The sequence below is a fragment of the Anticarsia gemmatalis genome, chromosome 28 (assembly GCF_050436995.1).
Source record: "Anticarsia gemmatalis isolate Benzon Research Colony breed Stoneville strain chromosome 28, ilAntGemm2 primary, whole genome shotgun sequence".
NCBI lineage: Eukaryota > Metazoa > Arthropoda > Insecta > Lepidoptera > Erebidae > Anticarsia > Anticarsia gemmatalis.
Window position 1 is genome coordinate 989,118 of NC_134772.1, and position 21,374 is coordinate 1,010,491.

The 21,374-nt window shown below is 37.0% G+C and overlaps 1 protein-coding gene across 2 annotated transcripts in view; it reads left to right on the top strand.

Moving 5' to 3' along the window:
* Positions 1–3,779: 3,779 nt before the first annotated feature.
* The window catches only part of LOC142984769 (dynein axonemal intermediate chain 7-like), a 38,681-nt gene continuing 21,086 nt past the window's right edge, over positions 3,780–21,374 (top strand). The window contains exons 1-17 of one of the 2 annotated variants that reach the window (XM_076132558.1): positions 3,780–3,905; positions 4,504–4,516; positions 5,240–5,368; positions 6,719–6,759; positions 7,104–7,179; positions 7,923–8,029; positions 12,327–12,418; positions 14,546–14,679; positions 15,269–15,321; positions 15,993–16,130; positions 16,668–16,742; positions 17,399–17,598; positions 18,102–18,268; positions 18,578–18,713; positions 19,062–19,162; positions 19,656–19,731; positions 20,186–20,271. In XM_076132558.1, the coding sequence (XP_075988673.1) occupies positions 3,879–3,905; positions 4,504–4,516; positions 5,240–5,368; positions 6,719–6,759; positions 7,104–7,179; positions 7,923–8,029; positions 12,327–12,418; positions 14,546–14,679; positions 15,269–15,321; positions 15,993–16,130; positions 16,668–16,742; positions 17,399–17,598; positions 18,102–18,268; positions 18,578–18,713; positions 19,062–19,162; positions 19,656–19,731; positions 20,186–20,271 (1,651 nt within the window). In that variant the 5' untranslated portion in view covers positions 3,780–3,878. Of the gene's footprint in view, positions 3,906–4,503; positions 4,517–5,239; positions 5,369–6,718; positions 6,760–7,103; positions 7,180–7,922; positions 8,030–9,402; positions 9,741–12,326; positions 12,419–14,545; positions 14,680–15,268; positions 15,322–15,992; positions 16,131–16,667; positions 16,743–17,398; positions 17,599–18,101; positions 18,269–18,577; positions 18,714–19,061; positions 19,163–19,655; positions 19,732–20,185; positions 20,272–21,374 lie in introns of those variants that run through there. The other variant, XM_076132559.1, reaches the window with a different exon arrangement.

Genomic DNA, 21,374 nt, shown 5'->3' on the forward strand with positions numbered 1-21,374 from the left:
TACGATAAGAAAAATATTGTATGGTCACTGTTCTACCGGGTTGTAAAAGACTACTGGATATCTATAAGATAGGTTATCTGACGGAATTTTGACCTTTGATACATTTAGTGCCAAATAAAGAACTCGTGGCTAAGTAACAACATCTGCACGGATCAGTCTCTAAGGGATGGGCTATATTATTTAATCCGAGTTCTTCCGTGTTTCGAGGGCACGTTTAATTGTGGGTCCCGGCTGTCATTTTCGAAGATCTTTGACAGTCGTTACCAGTAGTCAGAAGCTTGAAAGTCTGACAACCAGTCTTACCGATGCCTATCGTCTTATAGTCCAGGTGACTGTGTTGTGTAGATCCGATAGACAGTCGCTGCATGTAAAATACTGGTATTCAGCTGCATCCGGTGAGACTGGAAGCCGACTACAACATAGTTGGAAGAAAGACTAGATTGATGATGATGTACTTATATCGCCGGTTATGTGTTAACGCTGTAAAATATCAGTACCTCGATTCTGTACCACTATCGACTACCGACAACCGGCTAGCTATCGAAATTTTGACATTTAGAATGTACTGCCAAAACATTTCCTACGACGTCCGTCAGAGGCGCTGATCAGAGTTTCATACAAAATTTCTCAATGACAGTTCGGTTGTCGGTAGTCGATAGTAGTAGAGAATCGAGCTACAGTTGTCAAGTGAAATTTTAAACGACAATAATTATTTATGAATTCAAGAACAGCAACGAAAAGGTCGTGTTACGCATTTAGTTGATATTAACAATGACTTAGCTATATTTGTCACAACACAATACGATTCTCTTGAACATTCGTCAGCAGTATGAGTGCAGCATTTCGAATAAATATGTATAATCTATACTAATATTATAAAGCTGAAGAGTTTGTTTGTTTGTCTGTTTGTTTGTTTAACTGCTGGTCCGATTTGACAAATTCTTTCAGTGTTAGATAGCCCATTTATCGAGGAAGGCTATAGGCTATATATCATCACGCTACGACCAATAGGAGCAGAGTACCAGTGAAAAATGTTACCAAAACGGGGAAAATTATGATTCTCTTATGTGACGCAAGCGAAGTTGCGCGGGTCAGCTAGAAATAAATAAATGTAACCCATTACTGTCCCACTGCTGGGCAAGTTTCTACTCCCAAACGAGGGAGGGGTTAGGCCTTGAGTCCACCACGCTGGCCAAGTGCCGATTAGGGACTTTGCATGCCCTCAATAAATGTAGTAAACAAATTTTAGGCATACAAGGTTTCATCACGATATTTTCTTTTACCGGTAGAGCAAGTGATCATTATTTCTAATAAAAAAATCATAATCGACAGCAAACGGGACCGACTATTTACGTGTCTCCGCGCTTTGGAGGGCCAAAGCGCGGAGACTCTCAGTTCAAATACCACCATGCGGTCACCCATCTATTTAATGACCGCGCCAACAGTTGTTTAACTCACATATCGTTTACCGACCGGTGAGCACTACTGGCTTTGAGCGCCTGAAACTTTCGGTAAATGATTTTGAAAGAGAATAAGGTTAAAATTTACAAATTAGGTCGTATTTTAATTAACTGATTGTTTTATTTCGTTTTACACATGTAATTAGGCTGAATTTCATACATTATGTGTAATAATGAGGCCCTGACGGGTGAAGAAGCGTCGCCAAGGCTAAAAATAAGATGGGTAGCCGCAAAAATCCTTCTAATATTACAAATGTGAAAGTTTGTGAGTATGTATGGATGTTTGTTATTCTTTCACGCAAATACTACTGAACAGATTACGACAAAATTTCGTATATAAGTACCTGAAGACCTAGAATAACATATAGGCTACTTTTTATCCCGCAGTTCCCGAGGGATTGGGATTTACGGGAAGGGTTTGCACGCGGACGAAGTCGCGGGCGGCCTCTAGTGATTCATAAAAAGCGAAGTAACGATAAAGCGATTGATAATACTTATCTTTAGTAAGCAAACATGGATAGTTAAGGTATTGCAAACGGCCATAAGTGAATCTTAAAGCAGAATGCTCAAAATGTATGGGAAAAAAACCCAGGCCGTACACAAACGGTGTGTAACTCAGAATTTTAGTGATACTGAGTGATTCAATTCCAGATATTCGCCTCTATCAAATTCGATGGCTAAATACTATTTTTTGCTATTATCTACTATTTAAAAGGTGAATTTAAAAAATAAATATTTTTCAAACATTCATCACAATGATTATTTTTTGAATAATATAATTGTATCGTAACCGCACTACGGGCGCCAGCTAGTAGTGTGGGCGGTATGTCTTTTTTATATTCATGATAAAAAATATTGAAAATATATTAAAAACGCCTACTGAAAAGTAATAGCAATATAATATGTTTAGCCATTGAATTTGATAGAGGTAAATATCTGGAATTAATTACACAGTATCACTCATTTCTCCCATTGCTCCCATGCTGGATTGAGAGCGAAAAAAAAACATAGAAGGTGCCAGCTGCATTTCTTCCCGTGCATACTGCAAAAGTCAGTAGAGGGATGGAAGGGTTTGGTGCTTCATAGGCTATAGGCTAGCAATCTACCACCATGACAACACTTTTCTACCTTATAATAGCCCTCCAATTGTCTGCCAACCCGAATTAGACCAGTGTGGTGGACTAAGGCCTGATCCCCCTCTTTGTTAAGAGGGGAGGCTCGTGCCCCTCGGTGGGGACATATATGACCTGGTGATGATGACTCATTTTTCAAAAATATATTTTTTAATATTTTTAATTTGTAACTCAGTTACATACCTACGTATATTAAAAATGTGTGACTCAAAAAAGATTAAACATTTATATAGGTAACTTATTTACAAAATATAAAAATATATTGAAAACCCCTACTGAAAAGTTATAGCAAAATAGTATGTTCAGCCATCGAATTTGATAGAGGTAAACATTGGGAATTCAATTACACAGTATAGCTAATTTTTTGAGTAACATAACTTTTGTGTACAGCCTGGGTTCTTTTTGAGCATTCTCCTTTCAGATGTTGTCTATTTGGACAACTATAATGGTTCATGGCTATGATGACCTACTTTCTTTACGCATTACGATTAAATCTATTATCAGGCTTGGTATTAAACATATTTCCATATAATCGCTATACGATCGACAAAACTACTCATGAAACAAAGTTGCTATATACATACATACATAAGTTTACGTACGCGTTTCATACTCGAAGGTGCAGGCAGAGGTGTCTGAAACAATTTTATGCTACGGGGCAACGTTGCCAGCATTCTAGGAATGTTCCCGATAGACAGCGATGTGGGGGAATACTACGACGCATAGCTCACCCACCCTTTCTTTTTCAATTAATATTCTTCTTCTTATCGTATTGTTAGTGGTCAACCTAGTGACAAAGTTGTTCAGTCCGCCCGAAAGGCCTTTGACATGGCTTAACGACTGTTATCTTAATTGACGACAACTGGGACTGACCTTTTTTCGTGCCCTCCGAAGTACGGAGACTCCATGTTCAAATACCACTATGCGGTCACCCATCTATGAAAGGACCGCGCCAAGTGGGTTGTTTAACCTACCGATATTTAATCGAACTGCGAGTGCATCGGGCTATGAGTATGCTACGGGGGTATGCAACCGGTGAGCAATTTGTACATATTAATATACTTAGTTTATTTATTTGAAATACCTTTTATAAAGTGTTAATAATAAAATATATACAAATAGTCTGTATATTTATTTCAATGTCAAATGTCAAAATTGCCTGACACTACCTGACACTTTTAGTGTCAAAAATAGTGTCAGTGAGCTTTCGTATTATTATTTATTTTTGTATAACTTGTAATATTTAAATTTTTAGGTTAATTTACTGTTTATATAAATTATAAAAATGGCTAAGAAAGATAAAAAGAAAAAGGTAAGTTTTACTTATTAATTTGAAGCGCTCATAGTCAGTATAATTCACTGAGCAAACGCTCAGTGTGTTCGCGTAACTAGTACATTACATAGATGTAGGTGCAGTGTTTGAGCTGAGCGTCTCCGTGATACAAGTCACGCTTGTTGTTCAACATAAAAAGTAAATAAATTTAACCCATTAATGTCCCACTGCTGGGTAAGGGTCTCCTCCCATAATGAGGGAGGGGTTAGGCCTTGAGTCCACCACGCTGGCCAAGTGCGGGTTGGGGACTTTGCATCCCTGCAAGAACTGTTCTAAAGAACTCTCAGGCATGTAAGTTTGCATCACGATGTTTTCCTTCATCGTTGGAACAAGTGATAATTATTTCTATATTATATGTGTATACATAACTTGGAAAAGTCATTGGAGTGTTGCCTTGGGTTCGAACCTGCAACCACTTGCGTGGGAGGTGACAACTTATACCACTCGGCTATTACAGCTGTTTAACATAACAACACTTATATTTTCTAGCAAATTACTTAACGAATTTTACCTTAACAACGCACTATAACAGCTATCTCTTAAAATAATATAATATTGTTTGTTTGTTTGTTTCCAGGAAGCAGAACCAGGTAATACTTAACATACAAATTAAGTACACATTTTAATTATTTAAGTAAATTAATGATCTTGTTATCTTCTTTTGGAATGAGAAAAGGTATTAGGCTTTAAGTAGGGTTGCCATTTCCAAAATTTGGAAAACCGGACAAGACGCGTGAAAACCCCGGATTTTTAGAGTCCGAAAGCCGGACATGTCAACAAGAAGAGCAACCGCGACGGGAGGAGTGGGGGAACGGTGAATATACTTGGTTCGTCGGTTGATGGTGGTGTGCGAGCGTAGTGCGTGTCTCGCGGGCGGCCCAATTTTTTTTATTTATTATTTTTTTTTAAACCCGGTCTACAAATGAAACCTTCCACGGACGCTCCCCGGATGCCCTCTAAACTAGGACAAATCCAGGAAAACCCGGACGGATGGCATTCCTACCTTAAGTACTATAACAATACCGCCAAGTACCTATTATTATTTACCTAAGGATTCAATATATAGGTGCATAGTACTCGTAACCGGCGTTTCTGTATGCTAACATGTATGTATGTGAATGAATCAAAGAATGTTTGTATGGATCGTATCAAATAGTTTCTGTTCTCTGCCTACCCCATGGGAAGAAGGCGTAAAATTATATATGAATATATGTAAGAATTGATCTAGATTTTTGACCAAGAGAATTTTTGTACAAAAAAACGTTATTATTATTGAAGCAGGTCCCACTTCTAACCAAGAACCTTCTTCTCAGAGCCGGAGGTCCAGGATGAGGTCCTGGTGCAGACCACGGAGTTGGAGCCTGAACCTGAGGAAGTCCAGTACACAGACACTTCGTACACCAGTGCCTCCTTCGAATCCTTACCACCAGTTCCTGTTGAAGGTATGCCAATGATGAAGAACATATTCCTTAGGCCGCCAACGACTTCGTCCGCGTGGAAACCCTTACCGTAAATCCTGATCCCTCGAGAATATCGGGATAAAAAGTAGCCTATGTGTTATTCTGAGTCTTCAGCTATCTACATACCAAATTTCATCGTAATCGGTGTAGTAATATTTGCGTGAAAGAGTAACAAACATACATACATACTCACAAACTTTCTTATTTTTAAGCACTGTCTAAATGGAAACAATAAATAGTAACTATATTCATAACAAAGTTTTTAATAAGTATACACTCAAAATATATTTTAAATATGCTATTATTATCATCCTTATTGTCGCACTGATGGGCGTAGGCCTTTCCCTTTAATCCCTAAAATCTCTGTAATATGTCATTTAATACTTAATTAAGAAAAAATCGCTCTGAAAGATCCTGAGTGCGTATTCCGTTTAAGACGAGTAAGGGTTGTTCCACCCCCTGAAATAGGCTGGAGTAACCAATAATTTGGTCAATAAACCGTTTCTATGGTACCCATGTAACAAGGGTGTGTGTTTGTGAGTGAAAGTGATGAGAAAATACTAAAAAACATCAATAAATTTGTATGTAAATTGCTTTACAATTGACGGTGAGATGTTGCGAGTTTTATAGTTTTGTACAAATGTTATTTGTGGTTAAAATATTGTGTTTTATATTATAATATTATGAAGATATCTATAATTTCGAAAAATGATTGTTTTAGTGATATTGGGAGCATATTATTTTATAGTTTTGTTATTTCGGATACTGTGTTACAGTAAATGGGATGGCAATTTAATGGAATTATTTGTTTGTTCATAAAAATGCCCTAGAAAATATACATTTCGTGGAAGTAATCATCATAATTTTTACTTATTATATTGCTAAATAACTAATAGGTATGTAGGGACGCGGAGTATCCAATTGGAGGTACCGCGTCCTGGCCACTTTATGGTGACTGTTGAAGGAACACCGTCAGGTTTTTAGTCGGTATGCCCAAGTCAGCCGGAACGCCTAGCCGGCGGGAGAGCCCGACAGACCCCCGCTACCTCCCTGAAGCGGGACATGCAATAATGCATTATCCTGACGAAAAAAAAAAACGTAACTAATAGGGATGTTGAAAGAATGATAAAGGGGTTAAGCTTTGACTCAAACACGCTGACCAAGTGCAAGACTTTGCACTCCTTCAAAAACTGTTAAAAACATATATACCCTTGTATGGCTTCATCACGATGTTTTCCTTCACCGTTATAACAAGCGATCATGATTTATAATACACACATAATTTTAAAAGCATTAGTAACTTCTTTTTTACATTTATTACTTTCTTTTCAGAGCCTAAAAAGAAGGACAAAAAGAAGAAGAAGAAAGCTGAAGTAAGTTGTTATTCCGAATTTAATTAACTATTTACTTAAGAAACATACTTATTAAAATTTGCGATTCCATATTGCAGATTTCCTTTAGTATTATAATAAAAAAAAACCATTAATGTCCCACTGCTGGGCAAGGGTCTCCTCCCGTAATGAGGGAGGGGTTAGGTTAGGTTACAGGATTACGCGCGGGAAAGCAGCGCGCTCTGACAGAGCGATTTTCTTCGCGGACTTGACAGATGAGCGCGGCGCGTGCTCTTTCCTGTCCCCTTACACGCGCGCTCTTTCACGCGCGATTGTTGTTTCATGATAGAGTGTGTGTGTAATGATAATGTATGTTGTTGCTATAGGAGAAAGAGTCAGTAGTAAGAGAGACGAGTGAGCTGTTCCAATGGTCCGAAGACTCCCTTCCTCCGCTGCCTTCAGGTTACCCCCTATTTCCTTCCCTTTTGTATCCATTTTAGGAGCTGATAAAAAAAAAAGACTAAAATTAAATTTAAACCTGTTATAGTCATACTAGGCAAGGATCTCATGGCTCTGAGCTAGGGTTAGTCTCTTGAGTCCACCACGATGGCTAAGCCCGGGTTGAGACGTTTGCATACGTTCAAGAACTGTTCTAAAGAACTCTCTGGCATGCAAGGTTGCATCATGATGTTTTCCTTTGCCGTTGAAACAAATGATGATTATTTCTCATATTAATAAGTAAAAAATATTCTATCTCTTGTTGTAACTTGGGAAGAGGAGCTTAGTGGCTTAGCTTAACGACAGCCGTGCGGATCGATCTCTGAGATAAACTCTCGCTTGCCGAGGTTGTTATATGGATGGGTGACCATCTTATACATATCAAGTTCCTCCGAGTTTTGGAAGGCATGTTAAATTGTGGGTCTAGGCTGCGTTATAAACCCAGGTGACTGGGTTGTGAAGGTCCGATAGGCAGTCGCTCCATGTAAAATACTGGTATACAGCTGCATCCGGTGAGACTGGAAGCCGACTCCAACATAGTTTGTAAGAATGGCTAAGCTGATACATATGTTTACACATACCTTGGAAAACCTATTGGCCTTTTGCCGTACCCTTTAGACCCTCGACCAGCTTCGTGGGAGACTAGTGTGTGTAACTACCGGCTATCATTGCTTATATCAATAATATTACAATATTCTTTATCACAGAATCAGAACTACCTGTGGTAGAAGAACAAGTTGAAACGCAGAAGAAAGGCAAAGGTAAGAAGGGAAAGAAGAAGAAGGAGGAAGAGGAAATACCTGAGTTTGAAAAGGTAAGTCTTCTGCTTTGACTTGATGCCCTAGGTTCGATACCCGTAGGTTATTTTTTTTTTCCAAAACTGCAAGATCTTTGTGGTCTGTGCAGTTGCTGTATGCTACTGATGATCACGAGGTTTGGGGTTCGATTCCTGTTTCAAGTTGTAAGGGTTTTGCCAAATGAAATGCTTTCAATAATGACCCAGCGTTTGTTGATGAGCCTAAATATGGCAATATGCTCGCCCTCTATTTCTCTATTTCATGAGACTAATATAAATGAAAAAAACAACTTATTTTAATGCAAATTTTCCTGTATTTATGAGTATTACAAAGAAAATACTATAAATAACAAAATTGGAAACCTACCTTTTAAATACAAATTTTAGTAACGTGCCTTTGGTACATAATATACTTTCTTCGATAATGAAGAAATTATTATTTAAATAACAATTATTACAATATTATTAAAATATTCACGCAAAATACAAATTAATAAAATAATACATACCTTAGAATTTCAGCCACAATTTTCTAATTTGCTATTAAAAACGTGTTTTAACCCAGAACATTTTAATTTAAAAATTGTCTGTCTATTAGACGACAGTCATCCATTTAGTTTTACCTATTTCAATAAATATAAATATAATTAGACAACTCACACACGGTCATTTGATTCCAAACTAAGCAGAGCTTGTACTATGGTAACCAAATAACTGATAAACATACTTATAAACTTCTAAATACATATGTATATAGATAAATTAATTCGGCATATATTTTTGTATTTGTAAACCACAGACAATAATAAAATCAATGAATTATTGCCCGTACGGCGTTCCTTATGCTTTGTATTCATGAAACAAATTAGAGTTCCGTAGCAAAATGTTTATTAGGTCGGGGAAAAAGTCTTTTCGCATTATAGTATGTATGAACTTGTAATAAAATCTCTTTGGCTTCAAGAATCACAAATGAGTACACGGTTCATTAGGTTTCTTTAAGTGAGTTCGTGAGGTACCCAAATATCGAGCTTTTTTGTGTAGAGAAAAGATTTTATTACAAGTTTATACATACTATAATGCGAAAAGACTTTTTCCTCCCCTAATATTTTCAAATTGATTTGGTTTTCAGGGGCTTTATTTGTTAAGCGCAAATGTTGTTTTTTTCAGGGGGGGTTTTTGTCGCTAATATATAATTTAATTCATAACAAAATGTTTAAATTTTCAAAATTGGTTTGGTTTTGGTTTTCAGTTTGTTTGACGCAAATATTCTTTTTTCAGGGAGCTTTTTCAGCAGGCAGTTTGTCGCTAATAAATAAATAGATACTTAATATAAATTTTTCAAAATTTATTTTTTCAGGGGAGCTGTTTGGCGCATAAAAAATTGATAACTAAATAATTAAAATATTTTTAGTAACAGTAATTTCAACTCTATTTAAAAGTCATGATAATACAAAATTAAATAGACAAGTAAATATCATTGGACAACTCACACACAATCATTTGATTCCACACTAAGCAGTTGTACTATGGTAACCAAATAACTGATAAACATACTTATATACTTCTAAATACATACTTATATAGATACATCAACAACTTAACCTAACTTTCTATATAATATTACCTTAATTTTGATAGTAAGATAGTATAAAATAAATCAAAAATAAGTTGAATTTATCAACACAATGGTCACTGAGGAGCCAAAGGAAATGTCGGAGGCAGAGGTTAGGTTAGTATTAAACGATTATATACTAAAATAAATAACCCATTAATGTACCACTGCTGGGCAAGGGTCTCCTCCCGGAATGAGGGAGGGGTAAGGCCTTGAGTCCACCACGCTGGCCTAGTACGGGTTGGGTTAATACGTCATTTTAATTTTATATGGCACTTAAATACTAACCCCTCTTATTCATAAAAATATATGAAGTTATGAAAGGCTTATAAAGTGTTTTGTTTCTTTCACTCCTTAGCGAAATGAAAGAGAGAAAACTTATTTTAGTAGTTGTTTAACTAAAATAGGTTTATAGTGTGTTTATGAATAAGAGGGTTATTTTTAGTAAATTAATTGATTTATGTCTCTTACACTTGTCATTTAATAAGAGAGCCTTCGGCTAAGTAACAACAGCCACGCAGATCTCTGAGGTTAAGCTACGCTTGCCGAGGTTGTTCTGTGGATAGGGGACCATATTGTACATACCGAGTTCTTTAGTGTTTCAGAAGATCAGCATAAGATTTAAGTGCCATTATTATTAAATGACGTTGCAATATTTCATCATGATTTATTTAGCAATACATATGAGTGGAATGACGAAATTTATTAGCAGTGCTTAATATTGATTGATTTTATTTCATCATATGGTTAGTGGTCAAACTAGTGTCAAAGTTGTTCAAGCCCAAAAGGCCTATGATATAGATTAACGACTGTTATCTTAGTAGACAACAACCAGGACCAAATTTTTACGTGCCCCGCAAAAACACCAAGCTCCAACTACCTAGGGTCACCCATCTATGAAATGACCGCGTCAAGTGTTGCTTAACCCACAGATTATTTACTAACCAGTTTGTTCAACGGCCTATGGGTGTCTCAATCGGCCTCCTTGATTTATTATAATCTTTTATATAGATGTTCCAATATATGAATTTTAATTAATGTTATAATCATTTAGTTACTTAATTACTTTTTTAATAACTTTATCGCAATTGGAAACTGAGATTATGTGAAATTGATATATGTACGTATATAATAATATTTTAGAAATTAATTAATAATTGTTGTTAAAATTCCCTTTAATTCCCCTCTTCCCTTGGAAAGGAAGGGGGACGGCCTTTGCCTAGCAGTGAGACACTCAAACAGGCTGAGAAAAAATAATCCCTTTTAATATCGACCTAGATTGAGGAGCTCATGGCTTTATTAAAAACAGACGCACGGATCGATCTTAGGTTAAGCTACGCTTGCTGAGGTTATTTTGTGAATGGGTGACCATCTTATACATAAGTTTTTGTCTTTCCCTATGAGAGAAAGCCGTTATGTAAGTATGTATGTATGTATCCCTATAATGGTTTCGATTACGATATAGTTTGACCACTGCTATATCTTAGCGTTAAAGTACTATTTTATACAAGACAATCTACGATCACAAAAATACATAATTTATATCAAAAACTTCGCCATTCCACTGTAATACAGAACCCAAGCACTATAACCCGATTCGAACCCAACTTTTTCCCTTTTATTTTTCTAAAACTACCCTTTTGTTTTTCTCCCCTGAAAAGCAATAAACATGCTGTTTTTATTCCTTTTTACAACCGTCGTATTACCTAATAAAAAAACCCTGTTCCACCCTCCCTTATTTCATTTTTTAATTCATAGTGATACGGGACATACAAGGATTTTCGTGGAAGAAAATTTTCGGACTTAAAAATTTTGTTTAAAAATTCAGATTTGAAAAATAAGTTTGCTTGTTAAAGTTTAATTTAATTATAAAATGTGTTTATTAAAAGTTAAATTGATTATGGATTTTGACTTAATTGGAAACAGTTAACTTAATTATTCATTTTTATTGAATTTGAAAATAAAATAGTTCTTTTATTTGGTGAAAGAATATTTTTAATTAATAAAGTTTAATTTAATTATAAAATGTGTTGTTTAAAGTTAAATTAATTAAAGCTTTTGATAAGATTTGAAAATTAAATAGTTTTTTCTTATATTTGGTGAAAGAAATTAATGATTAAATAATAAAAAATGACAAGTGACGGAAGTATTAATGCTGAGTTTAAAATGCAAAATATTGATTTCAAAAAGCTGATGACCAATTCGTTTGTAAGTTATTTATAATAATATTTTGTTAAATTAATTAATATTTAACTTACTTTTGTGAAAATATATGAGTCTGAAACGTTATTTCATAAAAAAACTGGAAATGAAGCTAAAAATTGAGCTTTAATTTTATTTTATAAACAAACTTTTCAAGATTTATAAATTATCAATGTACATATTTGCATACTACATTTTGATACATTTTTTAAATATTAACAAGTAAAAACTAAATATATTAGAATATTGTTTATATAGGAAAAAAACTATTGATAAAGTATTAAAATACAGACTATAAAATAATTCCGCATTGCCGTTTTCGGGTAAAGTGCTTAGAAGACTGGCAGCGTTAATTAAAATAAATAATTAGCTTCCAAATACGTTTTTAACCGACTTAAAAAAAAAGAGGAGATTCTCAATTCGATTCTTTTTTAAAATAAACGTATTTTTCTTTATATAATTTAAAATCACTTATTTTTTTATTTTCTAAAACTGTCGTAGCCAAAAAATTGGAAGAAGATGAATAGAAAAGAACGAGAAGCGTGGCTCGTACAAAGAATAGAAGAGTGGAGAGCCGAGAAGGAAGCAGAGAAGTTAGTTTTCCTCAACTATTCCTAAGACTTACTACACACATAAGTATTCAGTTCGGCAATATTTTATTTTAACTGCCTCCGTGGCGCAGTTGCCACGCCGCTACCATTGCGTCGGGAGGCCGTGGGTGCGATTCCCACACGAGACAATTATTTGTACGATCCACAAGTAATTGTTTCGGATCTGGTTGTACTTTGTGTCCGTTGTTTGTATGTTTGTCCCCGCGACACAAGAACAATTCTTAGTGTGGGAGTTGTCTTTTTTATAACAAAAAAAAATATTTATCGAACAACAAAACCTACTCGACTCACTTGTTCGGCTTGAGCCGATTGGGTTCATCTTTAGCCACCCGGCTAGGCAGTTTAATGCCGAACCGAAAATGTGTGTAGCGAGTCTTACAATCCTTTCCATTTTTTGTCCTTTCCCAGCACTTTTTATATTTAAGTTATCTGTAAGTATAGTGCCACGTCAAAGGCCTTCGGGCGGCTTGAACAACTTTGACACTAGGTTGACCACTAACCGTACGATAGATAAGAGTTGCAAACACCGAACATATTTGTCTATTTATATGCCAAAACAACCGGGTCAGCTAGTATTATATAGATATCGTAGCCAAAAGCCAGCTTAAGGCTTATTTCCCGATCGTTTATATATAGGAAAACTAACTGACCCGGCAAACGTTGCTTTGCCATATAAAAAAAAATTGTGTCACTAAGGTGTATGAAAAATAGATGATGGCCGATTCTCAGACTTACTCAATATGCTCACATAATTTCATGAGAATCGGTCAAGCCGTTTCGTAGGAGTATGGCAACGAAAACTGTGACGCGAGAATTTTATATATTAGACTAGCTGACCCGCGCAACTTCGCTTGCGTCACATAAGAGAATCATAATTTTTCCCGTTTTTGTAACATTTTTCACTGTTACTCTGCTCCTATTGGTCGTAGCGTGATGATATATACCCTATAGCCTTCCTCGATAAATGGGCTATCTAACAGTGAAAGAATTTTTCAAATCAGACCAGTAGTACCTGAGATTAGCGCGTTCAAACAAACTCTTCAGCTTTATAATATTAGTATAGATAATGTTCATACCACTCGGTTTTTCACTCTATTACAAAATGCATATTGTAAACAAAGTCATATGCAGATGATTTGCGAGTAATGTCTTAACGATGCACACGCTAAGTGCTACAAACGTAGTATTATACTAAATTATAGGTTTAACAGTTTCCTAAGGTATTTTCCTTGAATACAGCATGTGTAATTTGTAAAATTGCTAGTATAGATGGGACGGTGGAGTGGTTAATGTGGTTGTTGTTACCTTGTGTTGGGAGGTCGTGGGTTCGATTCATATACGGAACAATTATTTGTGCTATCTACAAGTAATTGTTTCGACGTTCGTTCGCCGTATGGTTAGTGGTCAACCTAGTGTCAAAGTTGTTCAAGCCGCCCGAAAGTCTTCGACACGGCTTAACGACTGTTATCTAATTGACAAACCGGCACCGAGTTTTACGTGCCCTCCGAAGCACGGAGAAGGTCAGTTCAAATACCACTATGCGGTCACCCATCTATGGAATGTCCGCGCCAAGGTTGCTTAACCCACTGATCGTTTACGGACCGATGAGCGTAACTAGCCACGAGTAACTTTAGACTGAACTCCACACTATGAGAGGAGACCCTGGCCCAGCAGTGGGACATTAATGGGTTAAATGTATTATTTATAAATTTTCTTCTATACAGTCAACCTGGGTAACTTTGAATCATTTGGGTAACATTGATAGTTTCATAACTTTTAAACTCTTGCGTTGCATATATGTTTAATGTATAATAGAATACGGGAATTAACGCGAACACGCATTTTACCTTAAAATGCCTACAGAACAGGCATTGACAGTTTCATATAAAACCAACACAATTGATAAAAGTTTGCAAAACTAAAATAAACCTTTATCAATTGTGTTGGTTCCATATGAAAAAATAATCGAAACTAGTTCAAATTCCCACTGTCAATGTTACCCATATGATTCAAAGTTACCCAAATTTACCTTACCTAAAATGTCCGTGTATTACTTATGTCACGTCATCTCGGACGTAACTGAGTCTCTATATCTATCTCTGTCTACAGACAGGCAATATTAGCAGGTGCGAAGGAGAAAAGGCTAGCCCTTCAACGAGAAAGAAATGAGTTGATGGCCAAAGATGTTGATGAACAGGACATAAGACGAGATATATTAAAGAAGACAGTTTTATTGTTTCACAGTAAGTAAATTTATTCAGTACTTGAGTAACCCTTGCTGTGTAAATCCCGATCCCTCAGAAACTCCGGGATAAAAAGCCTATGTGTTATCCTGAATCTTCAGCTATCTATATACCAAGTTTCATCGTATTCGATTCAATGGTATTTGCGTGAAAGAGTAACAAACATACATACATACCCACAAACCTTCGCATTTATTAATATTAGTAGGATTATTCTCAGTAGTAGTCCAGTGTTTCATTATTATGTCCGGTAAACGGCAATAGGCTCGCCCCCTAATACATGGGACTAATATTGTTAAAGGCGAAACGTGAGTGTATTTTAAAAATAATTCTTTTACAATTAACTTGGGTAACTTTGAATCATTTGGGTAACATTGACAGTGGGAATTCGAACTAGTTTTGATTATTTTTTCATATGAAACCAACACAATTGATAAAAGTTTGCAAAACTAAAATAAACCTTTATCAATTGTGTTGGTTTCATATGAAAAAATAATCGGAACTAGTTCAAATTCCCACTGTCAATGTTACCCAAATGATTCAAAGTTACCCAAGTTGACTGTAATTACTTAGTTTATTATTTTTACAGAATTCGAAAGTCAGAAAATAGCTCAAGTACATAAAAAACAAATGCAGGAAGAGGTATGTACATATTTATTACATTAACTATCTAAGTAATGAACGTCGGGTAAGCTCTGATCTATACTTCTATACTTATATTATAAAGCTGAAGAGTTTGTTTGTTTGATTGCTTGTTTGTTTGTTTGAACGCGCTTATCTCTGGAACTACTGAACCGATTTGAAAAATTATTTCAGTGTTAGATAGTCCATTTATCGAGGAAGGCTATAGGCTATATATCATCACGACACGACCAATAGGAGCAGAGTACCAGTGGAAAATGTTACAAAAACGGGGAAAATTATGACCCATTCTCTCTTATGTGACGCAAGCGAAGTTGCGCGGGTCAGCTAGTGTGTTATACAGTTCGAGGCGCCCGTAGGCAGTTGCGCTCACCGTTCGGTAAACGATCTGTGGGTTAAGCACACTTTGGCGCGGTCATTCCATAGATGAGTGACCGCGTAGTGGTATTTGAACTCGGCGTCTCCGTGCTTCGGAGGGCACGTAAAACGTCGGTCCCGGTTGTTGTCAATCAAGATAACAGTCGTTAAGCCACGTCAAAGGCCTCTCGGGCGGCTTGAACAACTTTGACACTAGGTTGACCATTAACCATACGATGATAGAAAAGTTATACAGTGTTTTGTTTTCGTGCGTTTTACCCTGTCAACGTCTCTTTTATTGTTTGTTTCTTCAGTGGCAACAATACCTTCGCTGTGATGGTCTCCCGGACCCTCGTGTAGTGACGCAGATGAACACCTACCTTCATTTATGGGAGAAGAGCGAGATCTGTGATGACAATGAACTGAACAGAAGATGCGCTGAGGTTTTACCTGTAAGTAACTATTGAACAAGCCAAGAGTTTGTTGGCAGCTCTTCTCATTGGCCCTACCGTCCGAACTGGCGGTAAATTCACTCTCTGTATCATTAACTATCATAAGTGTCAGCATTTGACCTAAATGAATAAATTTGATATTTTTTTAAAACCAATTGCACAAATAAGATCATGGCCAGTTGCGCTCACCATGATCTGTGAGTTAAGCAATTCTTGGTGCGGTCATTCTATAGATGAGTGACCGCATAGTGGTATTTGATATAAGCTTCTGCGTACTTCGGAGGGCACGTAAGACGTCAGTCCCGGTTGTTGTCAATTAGGATAACAGTCAAGCCATGTCAAATACCTTTAGGAGGTTAGAACAACTTTGACACTAGGTTGACCACTAACCATACGATTAATAAGCCTATCTTACACTTAACCAATAAAGGAAGACTCTATTCTACAGGCTACGCCGGTTGCATATTCATTAATCAAAGGGTAATTAATCCGATAATTAATGAATAGATATATTTTAATTACAACTTTTTATTACAGATGCTTGAAATGTTGGAGCAATTGGTAGCTAACACTAGAGCGTTTTCACCGAGACAAATAAACAACTATAACGATGTAAGTTAGTTAACTTAGGTTTAGTATAGTTTTTAAGAATTGGAATGTGATTGGTAAATAAACATTATTTTATTTTATTTAAGTGTTTTAAGTGAACTCAAAAACATACTCAACATGAGCTGTTTGTCTATCTAATATATAAAATTCTCGCGTCACGTTGCTGTACTCCTCCGAAACGGCTTGACCGATTCTCATGAAAGTTTGTGAGCATATTGAGTAGGTCTGAGAATCGGCCAACATCTATTTTTCATGCCCCTAAGTGACACTTTTTATTTAATTTTTATGGCAAAACAACGTTTGCCGGGTCAGCTAGTTAGTCTGATTTTAGTATAGCTTTCTTCTTTGTCTTGTCTCTTCGTTCTTAAAAACCTTCTGTAAAGTGATTTGGCCGATGTATTTACAACCGGCCGCCTGCCTAACGTCAAACCTCCTTGAGAACTTTGAACTGTGAATAGTTTCGCATCCGAAGAAAAAACAAACTCCAATTTATATGCAGATTTGTACATTATCATGTTCTTGTATATAAGAGGCTAGTTATCTTGGATCAAATTTATTATAACTAATGGAAAAAAAGTAAAAAAAATCAAGATGGAATTACAAAAATGTACATCATTTCTTAAAAATTACGAATTATCAAAGGTCTTCTCTCCTCCCAGGTCCGGCTAAACCTTCGCTCGCAACTCTCCTTCGCGATCCAGCTGGCTTCATACTCCTTACTCCGAGATCTGGAGAAGTACTTGAAGTTCGAGTCCACGAAGCTGGCGACGTATGAGAGGCAGTTCTTTGGTCTTAGGCTGAACATCTGGGTAGCTGTGAAATGGCCGACCAGGAAGCTGAAGCCGATTGAACCAGAACCGTAAGTTTGTCCTAGAATTATGTTATTTTGAATACTTTCTTATAAACTGTGTTCAGTTCAGTCATTCTTTTAGACGCTATGTAATACAGGCTCATTTCTTTTTTCCAAATAAGGAAATACCGGGACTTGGCTAGGACTCGAGGCCTAACCCTTCCCTCAATACGGGACGGAGCCCTTGCCCAGCAGTGGGATCGATGGGTTAAATTTATTTAGCACTTTTTTATATAAGTACTTATGTCGGCACTGAACTTGAAATTGCAACTTTGTACAAAACCTATTCTCTCATACTCTATTCTTTTTTATACCTTTGAAACAACTTACAACTTGTACTTTTAAAGCAGTGATGTAAAAATGACTTTTAAATGCACCGCATATAATACGCTGACTTTATTTCCAACCCTAATGAGGGGTTTCAAAAAGGAAAAGGAGTTTCTGGAGTCTTTTAACAGCCCTAATAATACAATAAGAAAAATATCAACTTCTAACAACTACATTTCTTTCAGAGAGCCTGTAGAACTGTCATTTCCATCGATCAAAGTGGCTGTCAAACTACCAAAGATAATCGACGGGTCATGCGTGTGTGTGCGCGCGGCGAGGTCCTTGATAGACCTGCTCAGTGAGAGTTCCAGGTCTTTCGGAGTGCCTGGGGACCTGCCTAATAGATACATTGGTATGTATGTGCCATATAAAGATAAAATATAGCAACAGATAGCCCATAGCCAGCTGCGCTCAACGGTCGGTAAACGATCTGTGGGTTAAGCAACCCTTGGCGCGGTCATTCCGTAGATGGGTGACCGCATTGTGGCTTTTGAGCTGAGTGTCTCCGTGCTTCGGAGCGCACGTAAAGTCGGTCCCGATTGTTGTCTACTAAGATAACAGTCGTTAAGCCATGTCAAAGGCTTTTCGGGCGGCTTGAACAACGTTGACACTAGGTTGACCGCAAACCATACGATAAGAAGAACACTCCTTTTATTAACAGATCTATACGAGTTTAACGAGAAAGAACTGATGGACGTGATCAAGACTAAGAAGGAGTTTGACGACGTCAGAGCCAAGTTCTACAAGGAGATCAGAGAGAAGACCAGGGAACTGGAGAACTTCCTGAAAGCTAATCCGTTAGTATATTGCTTTTAAAGCACCATTATTTTCTACTAGCTGACCGCAACTTCGCTTGCGTCACATAAGAGAGGATGGGTGAATTTTTTCCGTTTGTTTGTTTGAACGCGCTTATCTCAGGAACTACTGATCCGATTTGAAAAATTCAAAAATATATCATCACGCTACGACCGATAGGAGCGAGATAGATAGAAGGAGTAGCAACGAGAAATGTTACAAAAACGCGAAAAATTATGACGAATTCTGTCTTATGTGACGCAAGCGAAGTTGCGCGGGTCAGCTAGTGTTAAAATATGACTTGAAACGTCACAAGTGTTCTTCATTATATAAATTACTTTTGGTTTCAGTTATACAAAGAACGAGAAAGAAAAGGAAGATTTAGACAACTTGAATATGATGGAACCTCCCTTTCTGCCAGACCCAAGGACCTTTCTAGCAGAGACTAATGGTAAGCATTATCTTATCTTAGGGGTGGGGGTGCCAGTTAATGCCTGGCTGACACTTCGACCACTCCTGATCCTTTGTGTCACCCCCTCCTTTGCTACACTAGATGTTGGGGGGCAGAGCAAAAATTAACAGTTTTGCTGTGCACCCCACCGGAAACAGTCTTCTTGTTTAGGGTAACCGCATCCTAGAAGATCCATTATTTTCCTTCCTAAATTAGATTACAGCATTACACTCGTACAGTATGTGTTGATTAACACAATACGAAGTTATATTTTTTGCCAAAGTCCCAAGTTTTATTTTAATTTGGATCTTATTGTATTTCGCGTCAATTCTACTGCTGGTTTTTTTCCGCGGATTTTTCACAATGCCCAACGACACAGAAATGAAAAAATCAATACTTTGAAAAATTGTTTTAACATTTTTTCATACATTTTTGTACTTTTTATTATATCTACAATATTTTAAACAGAAGCATTTTACATTTCTTCTTGCAGAAAAAGCGTTCAACAAGTATTTGAAGCAATGCCTGACTAGGACCAGAGCAGGCGAAGTTAATTTGAGGAAATACAGGTAATTAACTATAACCGAACTAATAAATTATTTTATTTGTGGCAAGTCGGCTGGTTTTCATCCAGCCTTCCGAAACAAGGAGGTGCACATTTAAAAAAAAACAGACACGCTTCTTTAGTATATCTGTTCTGAAAATTGTTCATACCGGCCTGTTTTACCGCCGGTTTCGAGGTACAATTAGCGGTAGTTTATCTATTCAATAGCAATGTTAATATTTACTGTTAAATGTACTTGGAAACCTCGGGATAAACATGACAGTTTGAATAGATAAACTACCGCTAAATGTACCTCAGAAACCGGGGATTACTCAATCCAGTTTTTAGCTACGAAAGATACAACACCTATTTTTGTAGCTAAACTTTGATATCTTACCGACACTGGCTAATTAAAATTAGTTATGGGGTGAGTCAGATAGAATTATTGGCAGTCAGTTCATGTAATTTCCTTTTCCTAGGATTTGCGGAGGAGTTTTAAATCTGGACCTGATCACTACTCCACCACAGCCGAAGCGGATGAGGAATTCCGTCGTTCTAACTACTTGTAAGTACTTTACATCAATACTACATTTATATACTATACTTTAAAAAGCGTGCGTGTTGCTTGCTACACAGTACATACATATTCGATCGGGTATTAATAGGCCTAGCTGGGCGGTAAAACCGGATATGTGAAGATAATCCCGATCGGCAGAAGCCGAACATGTAAGTCGAGTCGGATTTGTTGTTCGATAATTTTGCCGAATCGATCGTACCGAATCGAATGTGTGTAGCAAGCCATAAGGGCTCTTTCAATTTAGCCGTATCGTGTCGGACCGCAGCAGTGCCGAAACGGTGCGTTTGTCGTACGGTGCACGGACGGTCATTTGTTTTCATACAAATCGCACGGTGCGGCAACAGTGCGGTGTCGGTACCGAGAACGCACGACGACAGGACGGCAACGTCGCAAGCTCCACGTGTTCATTTCGCTGTTGAATAGTGCGGTGACTAAACGTGACAGCTAATTTCATTGAATTTTCATGTTTATTATTTGCTTAAAATGGATGATATAGACGTGGAAGAATTTATAAATGAAATTTGACTTCTAACTAATTCAAGTAATTCGTAGAAACATTCTCTTGACATTCTTAAGTAATTAAAAAATTTGCTTGGGTCTTGTTTTAACCTAGGATAAAGAATATGGAAATCACCAAAATTACATGTTAATGAAAACATCGGTAGTGTTCTTTTACGGGCGCGGCGTTTTTGTTTCTGTTTGATATTTTTTAACAGGAGCACTAACAGTAATGTTTCTTCGTCAGAGTCCATGGCTACACTGCTGTCACATGAATTTAAAACAACACTAACATACAAACGCACGGCAGTCAGATACGCTTTCAATTTAGGCGTTTGGTGTCGGACGGCTAACGTACCGCAGCGGTACGGCAGCGGGCTATAACCAGCGGCACGGTTAACGTGCGGCAGCCGTACGACACGAAACGTCTAAATTGAAAGAGCCCTAAGACAGTAAAGACACCATAACGTCACATTGTGTGTACTTTGACAGTCTGTGTATGTTCGAACTTATATAGATGCCCCGTGCACATTCGCACGTAGATGTATAGCGTTTTTGGATATCAAGAGAGTTATATTTACTTTCTAGCGTTA